This window comes from Labrus bergylta, chromosome 17 (genome assembly GCF_963930695.1).
Source record: "Labrus bergylta chromosome 17, fLabBer1.1, whole genome shotgun sequence".
Classification (NCBI taxonomy): Eukaryota; Metazoa; Chordata; class Actinopteri; order Labriformes; family Labridae; genus Labrus; species Labrus bergylta.
In genome coordinates this window covers 24507996-24527348 of record NC_089211.1, presented here as the reverse complement: position 1 = coordinate 24527348, position 19353 = coordinate 24507996, and the positions used below count along the sequence as shown (strand labels likewise).

General features: G+C 42.6%; 1 protein-coding gene across 1 annotated transcript; it reads left to right on the top strand.

Annotated features, from left to right (window-relative positions):
* Nucleotides 1-3652: 3652 nt before the first annotated feature.
* On the top strand, nt 3653-18560 carry LOC109999510 (aquaporin-3-like). Its single transcript, XM_065965643.1, has 6 exons — nt 3653-3821; nt 6260-6386; nt 9943-10080; nt 11726-11844; nt 15228-15445; nt 16949-18560. The coding sequence occupies exons 1-6, from the start codon at nt 3714-3716 to the stop codon at nt 17133-17135; spliced, it is 897 nt and encodes a 298-aa protein (XP_065821715.1). The 5' UTR covers nt 3653-3713; the 3' UTR covers nt 17136-18560.
* The last annotated feature ends 793 nt before the right edge of the window (nt 18561-19353 follow it).

Sequence of the window (19353 nt, the reverse complement as noted above, 5' to 3'; positions counted from 1 at the left end):
TGTGCCACTCTCCCGACTGTGTCCACACACACCGAGCACCTCCAGCGTACAGCCGTGAATTTTCATACAATCCACAGATAATAGAGGCTCATTTTATTCCGAGGAGGCACTGGAGAAACACCAGGCATAATTACATCAATGTAAATAATAAGCTTACACCTATTCATCTTTGTCTCCTACCTTTTTTGTCTCGCCCCCTCCCCTCGCCCCCCTGAAAACGCATTACACTTTGTTTTACACAGAACAATATACGACCTTTGATTTTGTGGACGGAGCACAAACATAATGCATTATGAATCCAGCTCAGGAATATGAAATATAAATCATCAGGTATGTGTGTTTAATTTTTAAAGTGCAAAGAGGAGATTAGAGCTGCCCCCACGGCCGGCTGCTGTCGTTGAGGTTGTGTTGGGTCAATATCGGGAGACACAAACCGTTGTAATCAGTGCGACGCGAGCCTCACTGGAGGTAACAAGAGTGAGCATCACTGTGATTTTATTTTGAGAATCAATTTATTTTGCAAGCATGGGGCGTCAGTGAAACAAACCAAGTGCTTTAGTGGAAGTGACAGGCCTGCTGGTCAGGACTCGCTGTGTGTTAGGTCGTCCTGATGGAACAAGGTGTGTGTGTGTGTGTGTGGATTTTGTTGTGGGTGAGCCGGTGTGTGCTCAAGATGAAAAATATTTTTTCTTTGGATATGTACAGAAGCCCTAAGCGGACATGAATCCATACAATTTGTCTACTCGGTTTCCCCCCCTGATAATGAATCATTTCATGGTTGTTTACTACATTTTCCATTTTTTTGTTGTGGTTGTTGACATCATCCCCCAAAAGCGGCAAAAAGTCACAAAACAAACATCGAAGTAGTCTTAACAAACCTCATCAGTGTGAGCAATGGCAGCATGACATGTCCTGTGTCTGGCCTATCACAGCAGACTATTGTTTTCTTTTCTTTATCACCAAGAAATTACCCCCGTTATCCCGAGAAAACAAGTTTTCTTTTTTCTCAGGACACGAAGACAAATAAGTTGCCAAACACCCAGACATGACTCATTTTTGGGAAAACTGAGTGAATAATGGTCGAATCAAATGTCCACCCAGGGCTACCGTACTTTTGCACTTTTCATTTCTTGCTATGATTTCTGAACTATTCTTGAAATTTAACTAAGGCTGCAACAACGAATTGAAACAAATCGACAATTAAAAGCGTTGGCAAGGAATACAATGTCTTTTTGTTGTGTCGTTCTATAATTATAACGTTAATCGCCATGGCGCCGAGCTGTTTATGTCACACTCTGACAGTTTAGCAGAGGTCAGCTATGTACTGCTTGGATAAACTTTACTTTTATTTATTACAATGGTGGTAATAATTTGATGATTAATTAAAAATATGAGAAGAAATGTTAATAAACAACCACGTTTTCAATGACGCAGCCGTGACGTTGGCGAGCCAAAAGCAGTTATGTGCATCTTAGTCCATTAAAATACAAGCAGGAGCAAGGAGAGAACTCCCATGATTGTATTCCTTGAGAGCCCCCTGGTGGCAGAATCTATGTACTGTGCCTTTAAGATGGAAAAAGTGGAAGTAAAATATCCAAATCCTTTTACGTTGAAAGTTCAGTCTATATACACACAAAATAAAGGCAGCATCCCTATGACAGAACATTTTTCCAATCCTCAAGACGTTCAGTAATCGTCTAATAATCTTCAGATAAACCAGTATTTAGATAAATGTGTTAATTTGGGGTTATCTTGGGGGTCTCATTCTGCATGTTTCCAAAATAGCAAGTCAGTGTGATTTTAACTGACCTCGAAGATAAAACATCAGAGTCTCCTCCAGCCAATCCCATCGCAATAATACGCTGAGCAAAGCAGAAAGAAAGTCTTAATTACGCCGCAATCGGAGATGATGATAACACTCACATTAGCCTGCTCGAATAAAGATACCCACACACACACACACACACACACACACACACACACACACACACACACACACACACACACACACACACACACACACACACAATTACCCCGGTGAATGGTTGAATGTTACTGCAAGGTGAAAGCATCTCTGAGTAAACACCTCTTTGTGCGATTTTCACAGATTAACACAGACGAGGTACTTTGACAACTCAAGGTTCAACACTTTAATTGTGTTAAATAAAACGTAACAAATGAGAACCAAGGTCAAACTCAACGCTCATCACAACCAGACCAGTTTTTAATAGCAGATAACTATGATGTACAGGGCCAGATTATTGGCTGTTTGAGCCTTTATTAAAGGTCTGCACAATTAAAGCACCAATCAGTGAGATGTGTAGAGACTGAAATGATAAAGGTATCTTACTATATGATCAGACATTAATGAAACATGCTATGTTGAAGTGCTGGCTTTTCTAAAAACAATGCAGCAGCCAGTATGTCCTCCTTCTAACTTTAGATTCTGCTCCTGAATGCTCTGGATTTGTTTGGACCAGAGAAGGTAGGCGCTTTTAAGACATCCCCCACACAGCCGTTTTGGACGCCCCTCGGTTTGTCAGATATGAGAGCAGTTATCAGGTCAACAGGTGTTGCAGCGATGGAAGCGGTCAAGAGAAGTGGTTCAGATAGAAGTGAGTGTACCCGACCTAAAAAGCCTCTGCATGTTTCTAATAAGCTCCACGAGCAGAAACGTGCTCAAACTAGGATCAATATTGGAGATGCTTTTGAAAAATGGAGAGAGGTTAGAACACAGAAAGGTTTACAGACCCATGCAGAGCTGGATAAACACTGAAGCTTCAGAGTCCACCACATGGTGACCTGAGTGAGCATCCACTCTAGAGAGGGGGGGGGGGGTGGAGACAGCTCTCTATGATGTTTTAAATTTGGACTGCAGTACACATTTTAAACACGAGGTGTCAGAGTTACATATTGCTCCTTTAAGCTTCCTTTCAAAAGTTTCAAAGCAAGGAACCCCAGCAACAAGAGATTTCGTCTAACATAGCAACAGTAACCAAGGAGGGCGGGGCTTAACAAAAGAGTATATTGCTCTCAATCCCTCAGTTTAGAACCTACTTGTCTCTAATTTAGCTGCACATCTCGTCCAGCACATCACACATCAGTAACCATGGTTATGATTGTTTTCCTGCTCGTGTCGGAGGGTGTTGTGTGTGAACCACACAGATTACCTGCTTATTTATACATTCCTCGTTAATGTGGAGAGGCCTCCACAGCTCAGAGTGGGTTTTCTGAAGGGGCTTGTCAAGAGGGTTCAGTTTAGAAAAAAGGACCTTTATTATGATGTGTAGCACAGGTGGAGCTCATTTGCTTCGATAAATACACACAATTATTTACACTCTTTATTTAAACCTTTTTGGTTTGTGACGGACACTGATTTTAAGTAGATTTTGGTAAAAAAGTAAAAAGCTAATATCATTGAAAAGTGACTTTCATTAGCCTCTGCAGTAGATGTGCAGCCTAACAGCTTTATTGTTATGTTTGGGTTATAGGGTTAAGCTCGGAGCTGAGAATCTAGCAGGAAAACATCTGTGAAGAAGAGAGGGGTGTCGATGTTTTGGGAGTGGCAGGGAATCCAAAGGTGCCCCCCCTTTTATTTAGCTAAGGAGAGGGTTGACTGGGAGACCCCTATAAAGCACAGCCACTGAACAGACACAGACACTTGCTGTTAGATTTCAAACTCGACCTCACCACAATCCTCCAGTAGCTGCATCATGGGAGAACAGAAGCACATCGTGGCCAAACTGGCGGCTGCCTTTCAGGTCCGACATGTCCTCCTGCGTCAGGCGCTGGCTGAATGTCTCGGGACTCTGATTCTGGTGGTGAGTAAAGAAAACCCTGCTGCATGATGCTCAGAGGAAAACTTCAGTTAGTGAAATAAAAAAATTAATTAAAAAAATTGATTGATTATTGTCTGCTAACATTCAGTTAGAAGAATTTGAATGGGAATTTATGCTGCAGTTCTGATTTTGGATATAGGGGTACTTAATAGAATAAAATGCATGCAAATGGCAAAAATATATTCTGCAATAACCACACACATTTACTCAATGTTGACTCTTTCAGCACACTTTAAAACAGATTCCTTATTCAAACAGAAATATCAGAGCAACATTAAAAAAGGGCACTATAGCAGGGGTGTGTCTAGAGGGCTGTCCAGGGGTGGCATGGGCCCCACTTGAAATCTACTTGGCCACCCCAGTTGCCACCTCAAAATCCTTAATGAGGATTGGCTGTTAGCCGTTGTCAGAGGCGGGACTTGCATTAAAATCAAACATTTTGGCAGTGGTTCAACAGGCTGCTGATACTTTCTTCTGTAATTTAAATTGTAGAAAAGTTGGACCCAAAAAAATGCGAGCAAACTCCAGCACAAGAAACTAATTTATTTATTTTTCTGTCCTAATATGGTACTAATGAATCTATTTTGACATTAAGACAGATGCTTGAAAGTTTTTTAACTTCTTTAAATTGTAAATTTTGACTCACATCTCCTTTTTTAGTACCTTAAGAACAAAGCTCAGAAGACGTGTATGTTGCTCCTCTTTTGTGTCACTTTTTAAAATACGGAGATAACACATCAAAAATGCTATTTATCTGGATGTTTGCGCACACAAATTTCACGCCACTCCCGCATAAGTCTGCGCCCTAGCCAACCCAATCAAAAAGAAAAAAGTTTAATATGATATAAAGTGCAGCTAACAGGGTTTTTGTTTAATGCAAGACAGGACACATCCTGCAGAAAAAAATCATCTTACTTCATTAGCTTTTAGCACGATCAGATGTGTGCCATTAAAAAAACATCAAACTTTATTTGTATTGCCCCTTTTTTCATGATTTACTTTTTGGGCTTTTCGTGCCGTTATTGTAGAGTTACGACAATGGATAGAGTCAGAAATCATGAAGAGGAGGAGAGTGGGGGGATGACATGCAGGTAATGAGCCACAGGTCGGATTTGACCCCTGGCTGTCCGCTTGGAGGACTACAGCCTCCATTGTAGCATAGTGGTTAGTGCAATGGAACGCACTAACCACTATGCTACCTGCACCCCATGTATTGCACTTTTTGATATGAAAGCGATTCAGTGCAAAGTTTTTTTCCATAAAACAACAATTCAACAATGATAGGACCAAAGCCAGATACATCTTAAACCACATCAGAGATAGAAACAGGTGTCGAGTGAAAATCATGTCTATAAAAGGTTAAGAAGAAATGTAAAAGTTGAAACTGATCGGGATAGCTAAATATCCTCTGTGAAGAAAGGAGATCATGTCCTGAAAATCCTTCTGCAGCTTTAAGCTCGACATGACGATGGAGGAAAAAACATTTCAAATGTGTCCCAGGGGGTTCTTGATCCTCGCCAACATGTTTGCGTGCAGAAGAAAAAGGGGAGGGGATTGCCCTTCGTGTTTAGCAAGAGTGAAGCTGTTTGGTGACAGAACAGTTCAAAAAATGGTTTAGTTTGTAAACGCTGTTCAAAGGTAAAGGAGTTCTAGAAAGATAAGTGCTGCTCATTAAATTCTGCTTCCATAGATGTCGGAGAAGTGCCGGTGTGAAGAATGAATTTTAAATTCACAAGAACTCCTCCGTTAATTATCCCTTATTTTCCATCTTTTTGCACTTAAATGACTCTCACAGAACCCTATTATTTTATATCTTCAGACTTCACACTGTGCCTGGAGTCCCTCCTGACATCGAGTTCAACACAACAGGAGGTCACCAGATCTTTTTCCCCAGTAAAAACAAAATGTTTTCCAGGCAGTGCAAAACAACCTGGAGTGGCTCTGCTTCTCATGGAAACCCTCAGACAACAACAACATCAGCAGAGGGCACCGGTTGTTGTTTCCCGTTTCCCCCGGCTGTGACTGATCTGTTAACTCCAGGAGACCTTTTTCCCTCCGCAGACAATCAGGTCCCCTTGGTGGTCTGAGGCCGGACCTCCGCAGAGGTAGACTCTGCAGGGGGAGTCAGATTGTTGTCGGCATCAATAGTCCCCCGCTCAAAGGCCAAACGTAGCAGGCTGGTGACCTCTGAGGTCAAAGAGACACGCCCTGGCTACGAGCAAAAGCACGACTCAGCGAGACACCTGACTCCAGGTCAAACCTCCGCAGTGCTTTGTTATTCTCTTTGAACTTTTTCTGCCACTGTAAGTCTACAAAAAATAACCCCCGACTCAGGGGTGTTGCTGGTGATCGAATGTTTGTGACTTAATCTCAAGTTCATAAAAACCTGTGTCCCCCCCCCTCCTCCTCCTTCTGTCCAGATGTTTGGTTGTGCTTCCGTTGCGCAGCTGGTGCTAAGCCGAGGGTCCCACGGCACGTTCCTCAGCGTCAACTTGGCCTTTGGTTTCGCTGCGACTTTGGGGATTCTTGTGAGCGGTCAGATCTCAGGTGAGGATACACTTCATTACTGTATCATGCTTCACCTTTTCTGGTAAAACGCTCATATCACGGCCGACTCAAAGCCAGTGACAAACAGCAAGAGGAGACGAGGAGTCACAAATCTCAAACATTTATTTACAACAAACTTAATTAATCAAACATTGTGAAATGTGTAAATCAGTTCATCAGTCATGTAAGGGTGTATGCATGAGAGAAAGTGCATTCAGGAGCATTGGGGAGCGGCCTCTCTCCGTCTCCTTCTCCCACAATGAAGACGTGTGGTCTGCTCTTACGGGCTGGGAACACTGGGCCCAGGTGCTCCCAATCCACGACGACCCAGGAGCCACACCCAGTGGCACCTTAAACACACAAACAGCCAACCAGCAAAACAAGAAACCAGCTGAGTCGTCACAAATCTCAACTTTCTGTTTTTACTTCTTCCACATAACAGCCAGTTGAAAGATCCTGTGAGGAACTTTTGATTTGGGTCAATTTTCATTAATCCTGCGAGGGGAAATTCAGTTTTACATTCTGTTACAGAGACATGCTGCACACACACACATAGGGTGAAATACACACACATGCACAAACAGGATCCTATGGGCATGTACTGATGCAGAGATGTCAGAGTGAGAGGGTTGTCCACCTCGGCAGTGAACCGGCACCTCTCCAGCTTCCAGGCCAATTTCACATGAACTGACGACCCTCCCAAGTCCCTACAGACTGAGCTACTGCCGCTCGAGTGCAAAGAACAGCAATTCCTGGAGTGTCCACTTGAGGCTGGCTGCAAAAACCAAAGAATCTGATAGGTCCCCATGTCAGATTCCCATTTTTAAAGCAGAAATTAGCACTTTCACAGCGTGGTACAAAAACATTTTTGGTGCCTAAAGCTAATTTCTTCAATTGCTAAAACAGTAAGGAGTTGATTTTTTTTTCTAACTCGTCACTTTTGATTATATGACTGTTCAGAGTTATCCATATACAGTATTTACATAATCTTGGGCGTGGCAGATTTGTCTGATATGCCAGGAGGTTTAAGGCTAAGCTCCGCCTCTTTGCCTGTTTTTTAAGATTGATCGAAAAGTCAGGTGGAAGAAGCATTTCTAATATGCTGACTGCCATCGTCAGGCTTCAAAACACTTCAGAAACCAATTAGTGACATCACTCAGACTACGTTCATGTTTTATACAGACTATATGTACGACCTACAGTTGATTTAAGGGTTTCTATTTCCTTTTTTAAGCTCCTCACATGAGATTCACACCAAAAAGTCTCTCTTATGAGATTTAGGCAGAAAAAACTTCAACAACAACAAACTTCCTGTCTCCTGTTAACTCTTGTGTTGTGACTCATCCATCACCCCCAACAGCCTCCCCAGGCAGACTCTACCAGTCTCTCTGCTATGTAACCAGGTTTTCCACATGCTGGATGTCTGGATCAGTCGCTCTGAGCCACGCAGATGGGTCAAAAATGGTCTCAGGATAACATGCATTACACACAAGTTAAAGTGCATTTCTTTGCACTTTCCTACATCACGTTGCAGTGGAGGGAAAAAAAAGCCTGAAATGTGGCAACCTGGGCGGAAAGTTAAAAAAAACATCTTGCATGCAAATGTTCACACCCCATAGGCGCATGGTTTCCACGTCTGTTGCTAGCTAGCTCACAGCTAACATCTGTGAATCGGTGTGCCCCGGGTTGATAGAAAAAATAAACAGCGCCGTGGTCAAATGTGCCAGAATGACGGGAGGCAGGAATTTGTTTTGCTTTCTGTCAGAGCCAACTTTTCTAAAAGTGGGTTTGGGGCTAACAACATGTGTGTCTCTTTAGATCCTTTTTGGACACATTCCTCTGAAACGTCCACGTGAGCGTCTCGCTTCACGATATAAAAAGTGAAAAATACGGCCTGCATTAGTTGTAATAAGTCGACATTTCTTAAAATTGCTCGTTAGGTGTCTTGAAAGTGGCATGCACAAACTTCTGGCCATTGAAGTTGGTCGATTCAAAAATATTCCAGTAGAAAACAGACTTTGTGAGATGTGTGAGTTGGACGAAGTTGAAACGGAGTCCCGTATTCTTTTGCATTGTACAAAATATGATGATTTCTGATGAGAATTATTGTTTCATGAAGTAAAATCTGAAATATTGGGGTGGACAGATGTGCAGAAAGTGGAATGGCTGTTTAAGTTTGATGTGTTTAAACTTGTTAATTTTGATTCAAAAGCTTGGAAAAGAAGACAGGATATTCTGTTTCATTAGTTTGACTTCTTGCTTTCTCTTTTTGTTTCTTGAGAATGAATATAGCTTACCTAGTGCACTCTGATCCAGGAACGTTTTTGATTTATGGTATATAATGTAAACCCATGCAGGCTGGGCATATGGATGTATGTGTGACACAATAATAAAATCAAAAAATCAAAATAAACTTCTAATAACATGCAAGACACCTTAGTACATTTTGCTCGTTGCATTTGCAGATTTTTGTCACAATTTATCCAATGTGCAAACCCTTGAACCGCTTCAACACCTTTCTGTATAAATTGATTTTTAATAAGGAAATGGAAACATACTTGATTTAGCAATCATCATTATATATTTACACGCTCATCAGCAGCATCAATAGGGGAGTAGAAGCAGCTGTCAACAGTGTCAGCAAAACAAAAAGGGTTTTAGAGAAACTTTATTATCATGAAGGAAATCACACTTGGTTGAGCTGCAGTCATTTGCATCACTGCTGTGAAGTGCCTGTCAGTCAAACGGGGCTTCTGGAGACTCCATCAGCATAACAGGGAGTCATTATTATTGATGGCTTGACAGACACTAAATATCAGCAAAAGGTAAACTGGCAGTTATCTGAAGAGCAGTATTTACCACGCGGATGACAGCTGGAGGCGGCGGGGGAGGACGAAAAGAGGAGGCAGCGGACGGAAGAAACACAGAGTTGAAAAAGAGACAGAAGAAGAAGAAGGAGGAGGAGGAGGAGGAGGAGGAGGAGGAGAAGGAGGGGGCATTTACCTCTTAACTTGAAAACTATGTGGTCTGTAATTGAAAAGGAAGCGAGCGAGTCAATCCTGAAACCCGCTATCTTCTGTCAAAAACACAACAAAGGCTTCTGCAGTTCACTCATGCCGCGTCTTCAATGCCTTTATAATGAGGCTGTCCCCCTCTAATACACACCGCAGCTGAGAAAATAAGCTGTTATAATTAGATAGCTCCCAACGCTGACACAATTAAGGTGTGAATACGAGCAAGGCACCCGTATGAGTGGAGCTGAGACTCTCTCTCCCCCCCCCCATCCCCTCCATCGCTCGCCCCCTTCAAGGTTAGAAAAAAAAAGGAGACTACTCTGAATCTTTTCATCCCGCCATTTTAATTAGTGTCACAGAGACCTTCCATCCTAACAGGACTTTTACTGAGACCACAATTACTGACTATATAAGCTTAGAAACCTCTGTCTCATGTAGAAGAGGAGGAGTCCGACAGAGCAGTGAGTTTTTTTTGTTTTTTTTTATCCCTCTATATGTGTAAAACTGACCGAGGTTGTCATGTTTTTTTTCTCTCTCTTCAGGCGGTCATCTGAACCCGGCGGTGACCTTCGCTCTGTGTTTACTCAGGAGGGAGCCCTGGAGGAACTTCCCCTTGTACTTTTTCTTTCAGACCCTCGGAGCGTTTGTGGGTGCAGCGGTCGTGTTCGGCCTTTATTCAGGTACGTGAAACTAAAAATATAAATCAGGTGAGTCGTGGCCTAGAGCTCCTTTTTGTTTATCGGCTTCATGCTGAGTCTTAGTCGCTTTGAAATAAGTTGAAACATGTTAACCTGTTTATTTCTGATATGTAGATGAAGCTTCACTGATAGAAGTCTAGCTTCTTTATAACCCGTTTTTTAGACAGTGATTAACTGCTGAATTTCAATATTTTATCTCGATTAATCGCATCTTTGAAATTCCATTATTTCACCATCCTGCCGACTCTGAATGGAGACAACAGACAACAATGACCTCATGGCTATGACCAACTTAACTTGTGGAATAATCAGAGTGATTAATATGTTGCTATTCTGTCCTCAATGTGTGCGTCTGTACACAAATTGACAGATAGCAAACAGACTTCGGGAAATGAGAGGCTGGAGTAAATTCAAAATGCTTCACTGTTGTCGTCATACTCATGAAGCTTCTTTCATTGTAAAACTGAAAAATACAAAATAAAACAAGAACCAATTAAAGGATGCTATCTTAAACATTAGCATTTTTAGCTTGTAAATGATCTGTCTTTAAACTATACAAAATGCATCAAATATATCAAATAGTTTGTATGTATCGATATAAAGATCTGTTCTTGCGAATAAACTTACAAGGGATGCTTTCCAAGAAAAAGCTGGCTTGTGCTGCAGGCCGACCACATGGAAAATGAATGAAGACCCTTAGAAAATACAGTGAAAAATAAAGAGCAAAAAGTAAATGATCTCAAATGACCAGCAGGGGGAAGCATAATTCAAATGAATTGAAACATTCTTGCTATACATGACAGTTGCTTTAAGTCCCACTTCTCTGATCCTTTGACTAATCAAGACGTTGGTGATACTCGGAGTCTCTTCTGCAAGAGATTTTGTTCCTTAATGTAACCTTAATTTTGAAGCCTAGTTTTGAAGCAGCAATAGAAGATCAAATTTGTGTATCAAATCTAGACGATAAATGCAAGCTGACCCGAGGTGTTCACCATCCTTAGTTCCAGTGGTTCAACAATAAATGATAAAAAGGACTTCCATTTATTGTGGATAACACATTTTCTCATTGGAAATACTGGAGACTGATTTGTCTTTGTGTTTTTCCTGATGAGCACATGAACAGAGATGCATGTATTCCTGTCTTCATGGTTATGTCATGCCGTGCTCTCTGCAGCCATATACTTATTCACGTTGTTTTTCCCCTCTCTCTCTATACTCGTGTCATTATCGTTCATGCATGTTTTCGGCGGTATCTCTCTACATGTAAGTGCATCCCCGGCCTCCGCTCGCTGCCGCCTGCAGCTATGTAATCAAGCAGAAAGTAAACAAGAGGCCCAAATGTCAAGTGTATTACTGTTTGCAGGAGCTGTCAGCTTTATCTCTGCAACATAAATCATCACACCAATTGAACCTTAAGTCTGCAGGTATCTTAAGTAAAATCATCTGATTTGAATGTTAGCTGTAATGCGGTGTGGCAGCAGCTTAATCCGTCTAAGTGATTGATGCGGGTTCCTTTCGACCCAGGAGCTGCGGTATGAAAACAATTAAGCTCATCACACGTTTTAATGCTTTAAAAATATACATGGATTCTATGAACTAAGAGGGACTTTGTGAATTCTTCCACTAGATGCGTTGCTGGACTTCAGCCAGGGCGAGCTGATCGTGGTGGGGGAAAACGCTACAGCCGGAATTTTTGCCACGTATCCATCACAACATCTCAGCGTGGTTAACGGAGTCCTCGATCAGGTGACTTTAATTCAATTTTAGCAACAGACAACATGATTTGTCCCAAAAGCATTTGCAACTTACCAGGTCCATACCTTTGAAATCCTGCTGGTTTAAAAAAGTGAAGCTTATGCAGAACTGCCCTGAACCTGCAGTTACTCTTAAGGCCAGCAGGGGGCAACAGCACTGGTTGCAAAAACTTGGATTGTATGCAAGTTTTAAAGAACACAACCTACAAGCTACCTGCTGATGAGGAAAGACGTCGGCTGTGTCCCAACTCATAGTGGTCACATGACGTCACACACTTGTTGATGCGAAATCCTGAATGCCACAGTGACATCACCGGTTTCAGTTGCTTCCTATTTGTTACAGGAAGTGGCAATTTGGACTCCAGGCAATGATTAACTGGGGGCTTCTCAAACCAGCGTTCATCACCATGATGTCTGCCAGTGTCCCGATGTTTACTCCTCCTTTCTCTTTCTTTCTTTTTTTTTTTTTTTTTTTGGGGGGGGGGGGGGCTTTTTGGCTTTAGTGCCTTAAGCCGAGAGATATGACAGTGGATAGAGTCGGAAATCAGGGAGAGAGAGAGAGAGTGGGGAATGACATGCAACAGGTTGGATTCGAACCTGAACCTGGGCCGCCCGCTTGGAGGACTACAGCCCCCTTACATGGGGCGTGCGCACTAACTACAGCGCCCCTCCTCTTTCTCTCTTTTTCACTCCCAGACTTGGTGACAAACTTCGGTTTTCACAGAAACAATGCGTTCTACTCTCACAAGGCGAGTGAGTGCTGTCAGATGGGGCCTCCCCCCTGAGGGAGGTTTCCTACTGTCATTGCAGAATTTGTCAGCCCTCAGGGGGGCCCCCTACTGGCCTGGGGCCCCCAAGCAATTGCCTGCATGGCTACTGACCAGCAGCACCTCTGGTTATAAGTAGTTTTATTATGTAGTTTTTGTTTAATTGGATGCACTATCCGACAGGTTGTCCTTCTACAGAGTTCAATCTGTAATCGAAAAACCCAGAGAGGAGGAGATTTTATAAGTTTTACAAGTTAGAATATCAACATACATTCCTCAATACTGAAATAAACACGCCGCAGAACACACACAAAATATTGTAGTTTATATGAATGTACAAGTATGAACATAATCATTTATCTGTATTAGGAGCCAGTAAGCAGAAGCACTAAGAGAAAAAAGAGGCACTGAGAGCATTACAGTGAAATCACTGGACTGTACACGGTCGGAGCGGCTGAGAGTTTCTTTCTCTTTCTGGGTCACCTGTTTCTCACAGAGGGAGCTCAAGTCTCCTTTTGCAAGGGCTCCAATTATCTTGAAGCAAACTTTCACAATACCATTTGATTTTTCAAGTATTTCAACTCTAAGGGGTGAGTGAGTGAGCGAGTGAGTGAAAATGGTTTCGATCAGTTCTCCCCCTCTCAGGAAAACCACTGCAGCTTAAGTACAGCACAAGAAGTGTGGCACACAAGTGACGGCCATTTTCCATCAGCCTCCTTTGTCGGAGTTGTTCAGCAGCCTCAATTTTCACTTTTTCTTTATAATTTAAAGAGATGCTTAAGATCACAGTTACACATGTCCGCTAAAGATTGCAAACCAAATCAAGACATAACTGAGTCATGTCCAACCGGAGACAAAGTGTGCTGTTGCATTGCTATTACTTGGTTGTTTCTTTGTAAATCTGTTGATCAACTTCAGGCCTCTTAAACAGTCACATCTCACGGCCTCCTCTAGTCGTCTTTCACCTTTTTTTTTTAAAACGCAGCAGACAGTGTAATGAGCAGGACAGTGTCACTATTCATTTGACGTGATCGTCCAGAAACGGTGTGGAAACAGCTTGTGAGTGTGGAAAGAAGGCAAGGTCAATTAGACCCAGCTGTGTCGGAAGATTCAAATAATTAATGAAGATACACTGTGCGTGGAAAAAAAAGGATGCGCCGTGCATGAAAAAAGCCTGGACACTGCGGATGCAAGACACGTACTCATGCTGCCTTTGTTCTGCACATATTTATCTCGCAAAGAACTTTTTTCCCTACAATGGACGTCAGTGAGATTACTGGCAGAGTCTTCAGTGCGTGCTGCAGAGCATGGAAATGTCTGATAGCCTGTTTTAGCCTGGCTACACACTATTTTCAAATCCTACCAATTTACTTAACAACGTGGGAGACCACAGACATGAGGACGGTTTCAACAGATTTTGAACATTTCATTTTCCAAACGTGCCGACCAGAAGATTCAGCCAGACCGTGAGACCACACACCTGCCGTTTGTAGGTACCATTCCACAGACACGATGCTGTTACATGCTGACATGCATCTTTACCACATCTGCTGCTACCCTGATCTGTTAAAGTTGTTGTACCAAAGATGCAACGTGCCAACTGAAGAAACCACCGAGCTCTACATGTGCTGCTTCTTCCATCAATTAATTTAACAAACCAATCTGCTGAGGATGAAGCTTTCTGATGAAATAGGTGACATGTCTGCAAGGTTTCCTGTTAATCCCTTTTTCTCATGTTTTTCTGAGTTTGACATCTCGTCAATGTTTCATCCAAGGTGATTCATTAAACACCACACGGATGATAACACTGATTTATTTAGTTCTCTCCATGGAGAGATTGAGAATGATTATTTTTTATTTTTGTGCATAATTTGAAAACATATTGGTTCATTGTTAATGGAACAAAATGACTACTGGAGTGAGGGAAATGATAAAGGTACCTTACTGTATGATCAGACGTTAAGGAAACATGCTATGTTGAAGTGCTGGCTTCTCTGACAACAATGCAGCAGCCAGTATGTCCTCCTTCTAACTTTAGATTCTGCTCCTGAATGCTCTGGATTTGTTTGGACCAGAGAAGGTAGGCACTTTTAAGGCGACCACCCACACACGGCCGTTTTGGACGCCCCTCGGTTTCCCAGATATGAGAGCAGTTATCAGGTCAACAGGTGTTGCAGTGATGGAAGCGGGCAAGAGAAGTGGTTCAGATAGAAGTGATTGTACCCGACCTAAAAAGCCTCTGCATGTTTCTAATAAGCTCCACGAGCAGAAACGTGCTCAAACTAGGATCAATATTGGAGATGCTTTTGAAAAATGGAGAGAGGTTAGAACACAGAAAGGTTTACAGACCCATGCAGAGCTGGATAAACACTGAAGCTTCAGAGTCCACCACATGGTGACCTGAGTGAGCATCGACTCTAGAGAGGAGGGGGCGGGGGGGAGACAGCTCTCTACAATGTTTAGAATGTAGACTGCAGTACTTATTTTAACCACTAGGTGTCATAGTTACATACTGCTCCTTTAATAAAAGGATTAAGGGATCAAAGAAAATTGATACTATTTATGGATTTCTTCTTCTTGATTTCTTATTTTTGGACTTTTATCTCAGGTTATTGGAACAGCTGCATTGATCGTCTGCATCCTGGCCATAGTTGATCCACACAACAATCCAACTCCCAAAGGTCTGGAGGCGTTCACTGTAGGCTTTGTTGTGCTGGTCATCGGCCTGTCAATGGGCTTCAACTCTGGCTATGCTGTGAATCCAGCCAGAGACCTTGGACCGCGCATCTTCACAGCTATGGCAGGCTGGGGTGGAGAGGTTTTTACGTGAGTACCAGATGATTTTATTTTTTAAACCCATGATGATGGTGAACTGTCCTTAAATGGGGGACGTTTAGGTCAGGGTTTCCTCAGTCCCTGATGGTAGGTATACCTCTGAAGAGTTCATATAATTGGTCTAGAGGTCATACTTGAAAGGGGTTGAAAACAGTGGAATGGACCAATTATTCCCAATTGAACCATGGAGGGGTTAAAGATGTAGAACTATAATCCCGGAGGCCGGATGTTGTTTCACTCACAACATTAAAGTTAAAACCCTTCACCTTCATTTGTTTCATAGACACGACAAGATTTTTGTGCGTGAAAGAATCAAACTAACGTCGTAATTTACAAAAAGGAACCACATTAATACAAATAGAAAAGATGAAAAACTTGTTAAAAAGGTTCCTCCACACAGACGAAACACTGGCAACCTTAACTTCAAAACCGGCCACCTTCATCTTTGGCCTCTTGAGACACGAGTGGGAGACGTCATTTAAGCCCCGTTTCCACCAAGCGGTCCGGTTTGGTTCATTTCGGTACGGTAAACCCTGATCTTGTTTGCCTTTCCACAGCCAACCATTCCCTTATTTGGTAAGCGGAGTGTAAACCACATCAGCTATGAAATAATGCAACATCATAGCATCCCAACACAGTGTAGCCCGCTATTGATTAAGTTCAACAAAGAAGAAGAAGAACGGGACACAGTAAACAAAAGTGACTCTTTAGGGTCGGATCGGTACCATTGACACCCCAACAGAAGGATACCAAAAAAGTAGGATGGTACGGATCCCTTATTTTGGAACCATTCCCAACTTTTGACAGTGGAAACATCAATAAATGGGTACCATACCAAACTGAACTGGACCGCTTGGTGTAAAGGGGGATTTAAAGTACGTCCATGTTTTATACAGTCTGAGGTCTGGCTTGAGCTGAAGAGGAAGTGCAACCACAGTGGCTGTCTTATATTGGGTAATACGTCTGTCTGTCAAGCATGCATCTACCAAAAGTACTCCGCCTTTATTCAGAGAAAGGACAGTGGATAGAGTCAGAAATCAGGGAGAGAGAGAGGGGGCAATGACATGCAGGGAAATGAGCCACAAGTTGGATTCGAACTGGAGCTGCCTCTTGGAGGAAAAAACCTCCTCCCTTGGGCGCCATCCAACCACTAGGCCATCAGCGCCCAGAGAAGCGGCGCTCCTACTTCTGTCAGATATCTCTCCAGTTAGAAAAAACAGGCGGCCACCAAAAAAATAATAATTAAAGTGCATATTCTGCCGCCAGTTTATTTGCATTTCTATTGTTTGTGTGTTTTTGAGTGCCCATTTAAACATATTGAAATTAGAGTGCCTTGATATCGACACGGCTTCGCATGCCTTCTGACCCACAACATCAATAGCCTCTGATATGCACTCATATTTTATTCAGGCCTGCTACAGTGAGTAAATTGAATGAACAATTTTTAAAAAACCACACCATGCATCACAGTTTTTCAATTTATTCTTCTTGCAGAGCGAACTCCTACTGGTTCTTTGTGCCCGCCTGTGCCCCCTTCTTGGGTGCAGCGGTGGGTGTGCTGATATATCAGCTAATGATTGGACACCACTTAGAAGGAGAAGTGCAAGAGGAGCAGAAGAAGGAGGAAGCGGAGGAGGAAAGGTTGAAACTTTCAAGTACTGCAACTGACCAAGATGTGTGAGCACTGCTGAGTTCATTTCTCGCTTCATAACATTCTCGTTTTACGACTCGACCTTTTTGCTAGTTAGGAAAAGTCTGAGTTTTTTACCTTCACTAACACCTCTTTTTGTATAAGCTATTATGAAGACATATACTCTTACGACTTCTCCTCGCAAACAGGAACTGTTTCTCACCTGTTTGCTGAATTCATCTCCACTGAACTCTTTCATTTCTACTTGAAGCACAAAACGATTTCCTTCCCCCGATGCGCATCTGACAAAACCAATACATCAGCACAGAGGAAGAAGAAAAAGTCAAAACAAAAGACAGTCGGGAGTAGAAGAGGTATTTGAGCGGTGTTTTGTTTATTCCTCGTCTAAGGCGGGAGAAACCTTGAAAATCACCCTCCAATCAGAGAGCGCTCACACTTAACGTCTCTCCCCCCCCCCCCCGCTGTTTCTATCATTCAAAGAACCCGTGCAGAGTTCCCCCTCTGCAGGGTGTCCGAGTTCAACACAACTTTTTTTTGTAGTTCTCGCAGCCAAATAAATGTTTAATGAACTCATTATAACCAAAGTGCTACCAAAATCAGATGTCTGTGTTATAGTTTAATAAGTGTCAGAGGCACCATTTAATACCTTATTGAACTGATGTTTACCCAATTAAAAATATCCACGGGAGTGTGATCCTGTCGATGACGCTGATTTACGAGCAGCGTTGGCAATAGTCACAGGTAGAAGTGAGCAACTTGTTCAAGGTTTTTTTTTTTTTTGCAGTGGGATAAACTCGACTCTTAAAGGCATGGGTTGGTAATCGTCTCCAGAATTTGGTTTTGCTCTAGGCTGGGGGCGGAGTCTATGGGTGGAGATATACCAGGGGAGGTGAGGGTTTTTTTTTTTCTACCAGAATCCCACTGTGATGTCACAAGGAGAGCTGATCTGAAACGGAGCATTTTCCTCTGCTTTGTAAGACTTACGTCATGGTTTGGTTTGGTTTTTTCAGAGTTTAGATTCTTGTTTTAGTTTTTCTTGGTGTTGCTTGTTTCCCTTTAAGCGTTTCCTGTTTTGTAATGGTTTATCCTTGTGTTTCTCTGTGTTCTAGTGTGTATTGTTGTTGTAACATTCTTGAGTTCTGTGTGTTTCTTCAGTGTTTCCTGATTATATTGTAGTTCTGCTCCTCAGTGTTTCTTGTGTTAATTCCTGTCTGAGTGTTTCCCTCCAGCCTTGAGTTCCCTGATTGTCTTCACTTGTGACATTAGTCTCGCCTGTGTCTATTTTGTCTCAGCGTTCCTTCCCTCTTGTTGTCAGTTCATTGTTGCTCCATGGCAGTTGTTTCCCAGTGTCTTGCTACTTACCTGTGCTTATCAGTGTTTGACCTTGTGGCTCTATTTTGTTAGAAAGTAAGTTTTTGTTTGCCTTCTGCCTTTTTGTTTGAAATAAATAAACTCCTGAAAAAAAGTTTAGAAACGTTATATCGGTCACTTATTTCACCCCTTTAATAATACTTATTGGTGTTGTGTTTTATATCGTTGGAAAGCCTGACTAGTCACCTTTACAACGAGGTATAACTGATAAGGATCGTCCATGTGGGTAGCGCCCCCCTCCCAAAAAAAAGCCAAAACCCCCTACAATATTCTTCTGCTGGTATTCACTCCTGTGACTCCTTTCATTTTTAGGATTAATGTCGTTGGTGGATCTTTATTATTGTTCCATCCCACCCCTCGTCCCTCCATGTTTCCAAGTACCTTTCAGCACCCCCTGTAGACCCCCCATGGGGCTAGGACCAAGCGGAATCCTGCAGTTCGCCGAGTGTCCACTAGAGGCTGGTTGCAGGAACACCATAAGTCACATACACACAACAGGCAAAAAGACGTTTTTACAGCATAAATGAAAATGTTTACAGACTGGTACAAAAAACAAATAGGTCTGATTAGTTATTGTCATCACAGGCACACACTGTGGGGGGTGGGGGGGGTACCATACGTGTTATCCATACGAGTTGACATGATTGACAGGTGGCCGCAATGGAACGGTTTGTAAAGAGGCTTAAAACCCGCCTCAGCTCCAGCTCTCAGCCTGTCATTAGGTCGACTGAAAGTTAGACTGAGACAGCATTTCCAACATGACGGCTGCTGCCAACGAGCCTCCAGAGCCCCCTGCAGGAACAGATGGCTGACGTCACTCAGGCTTCGTCCGTTCATTCTTACAGTCTATGGTTAGGACCTTTGGCCTTGCCTCTCC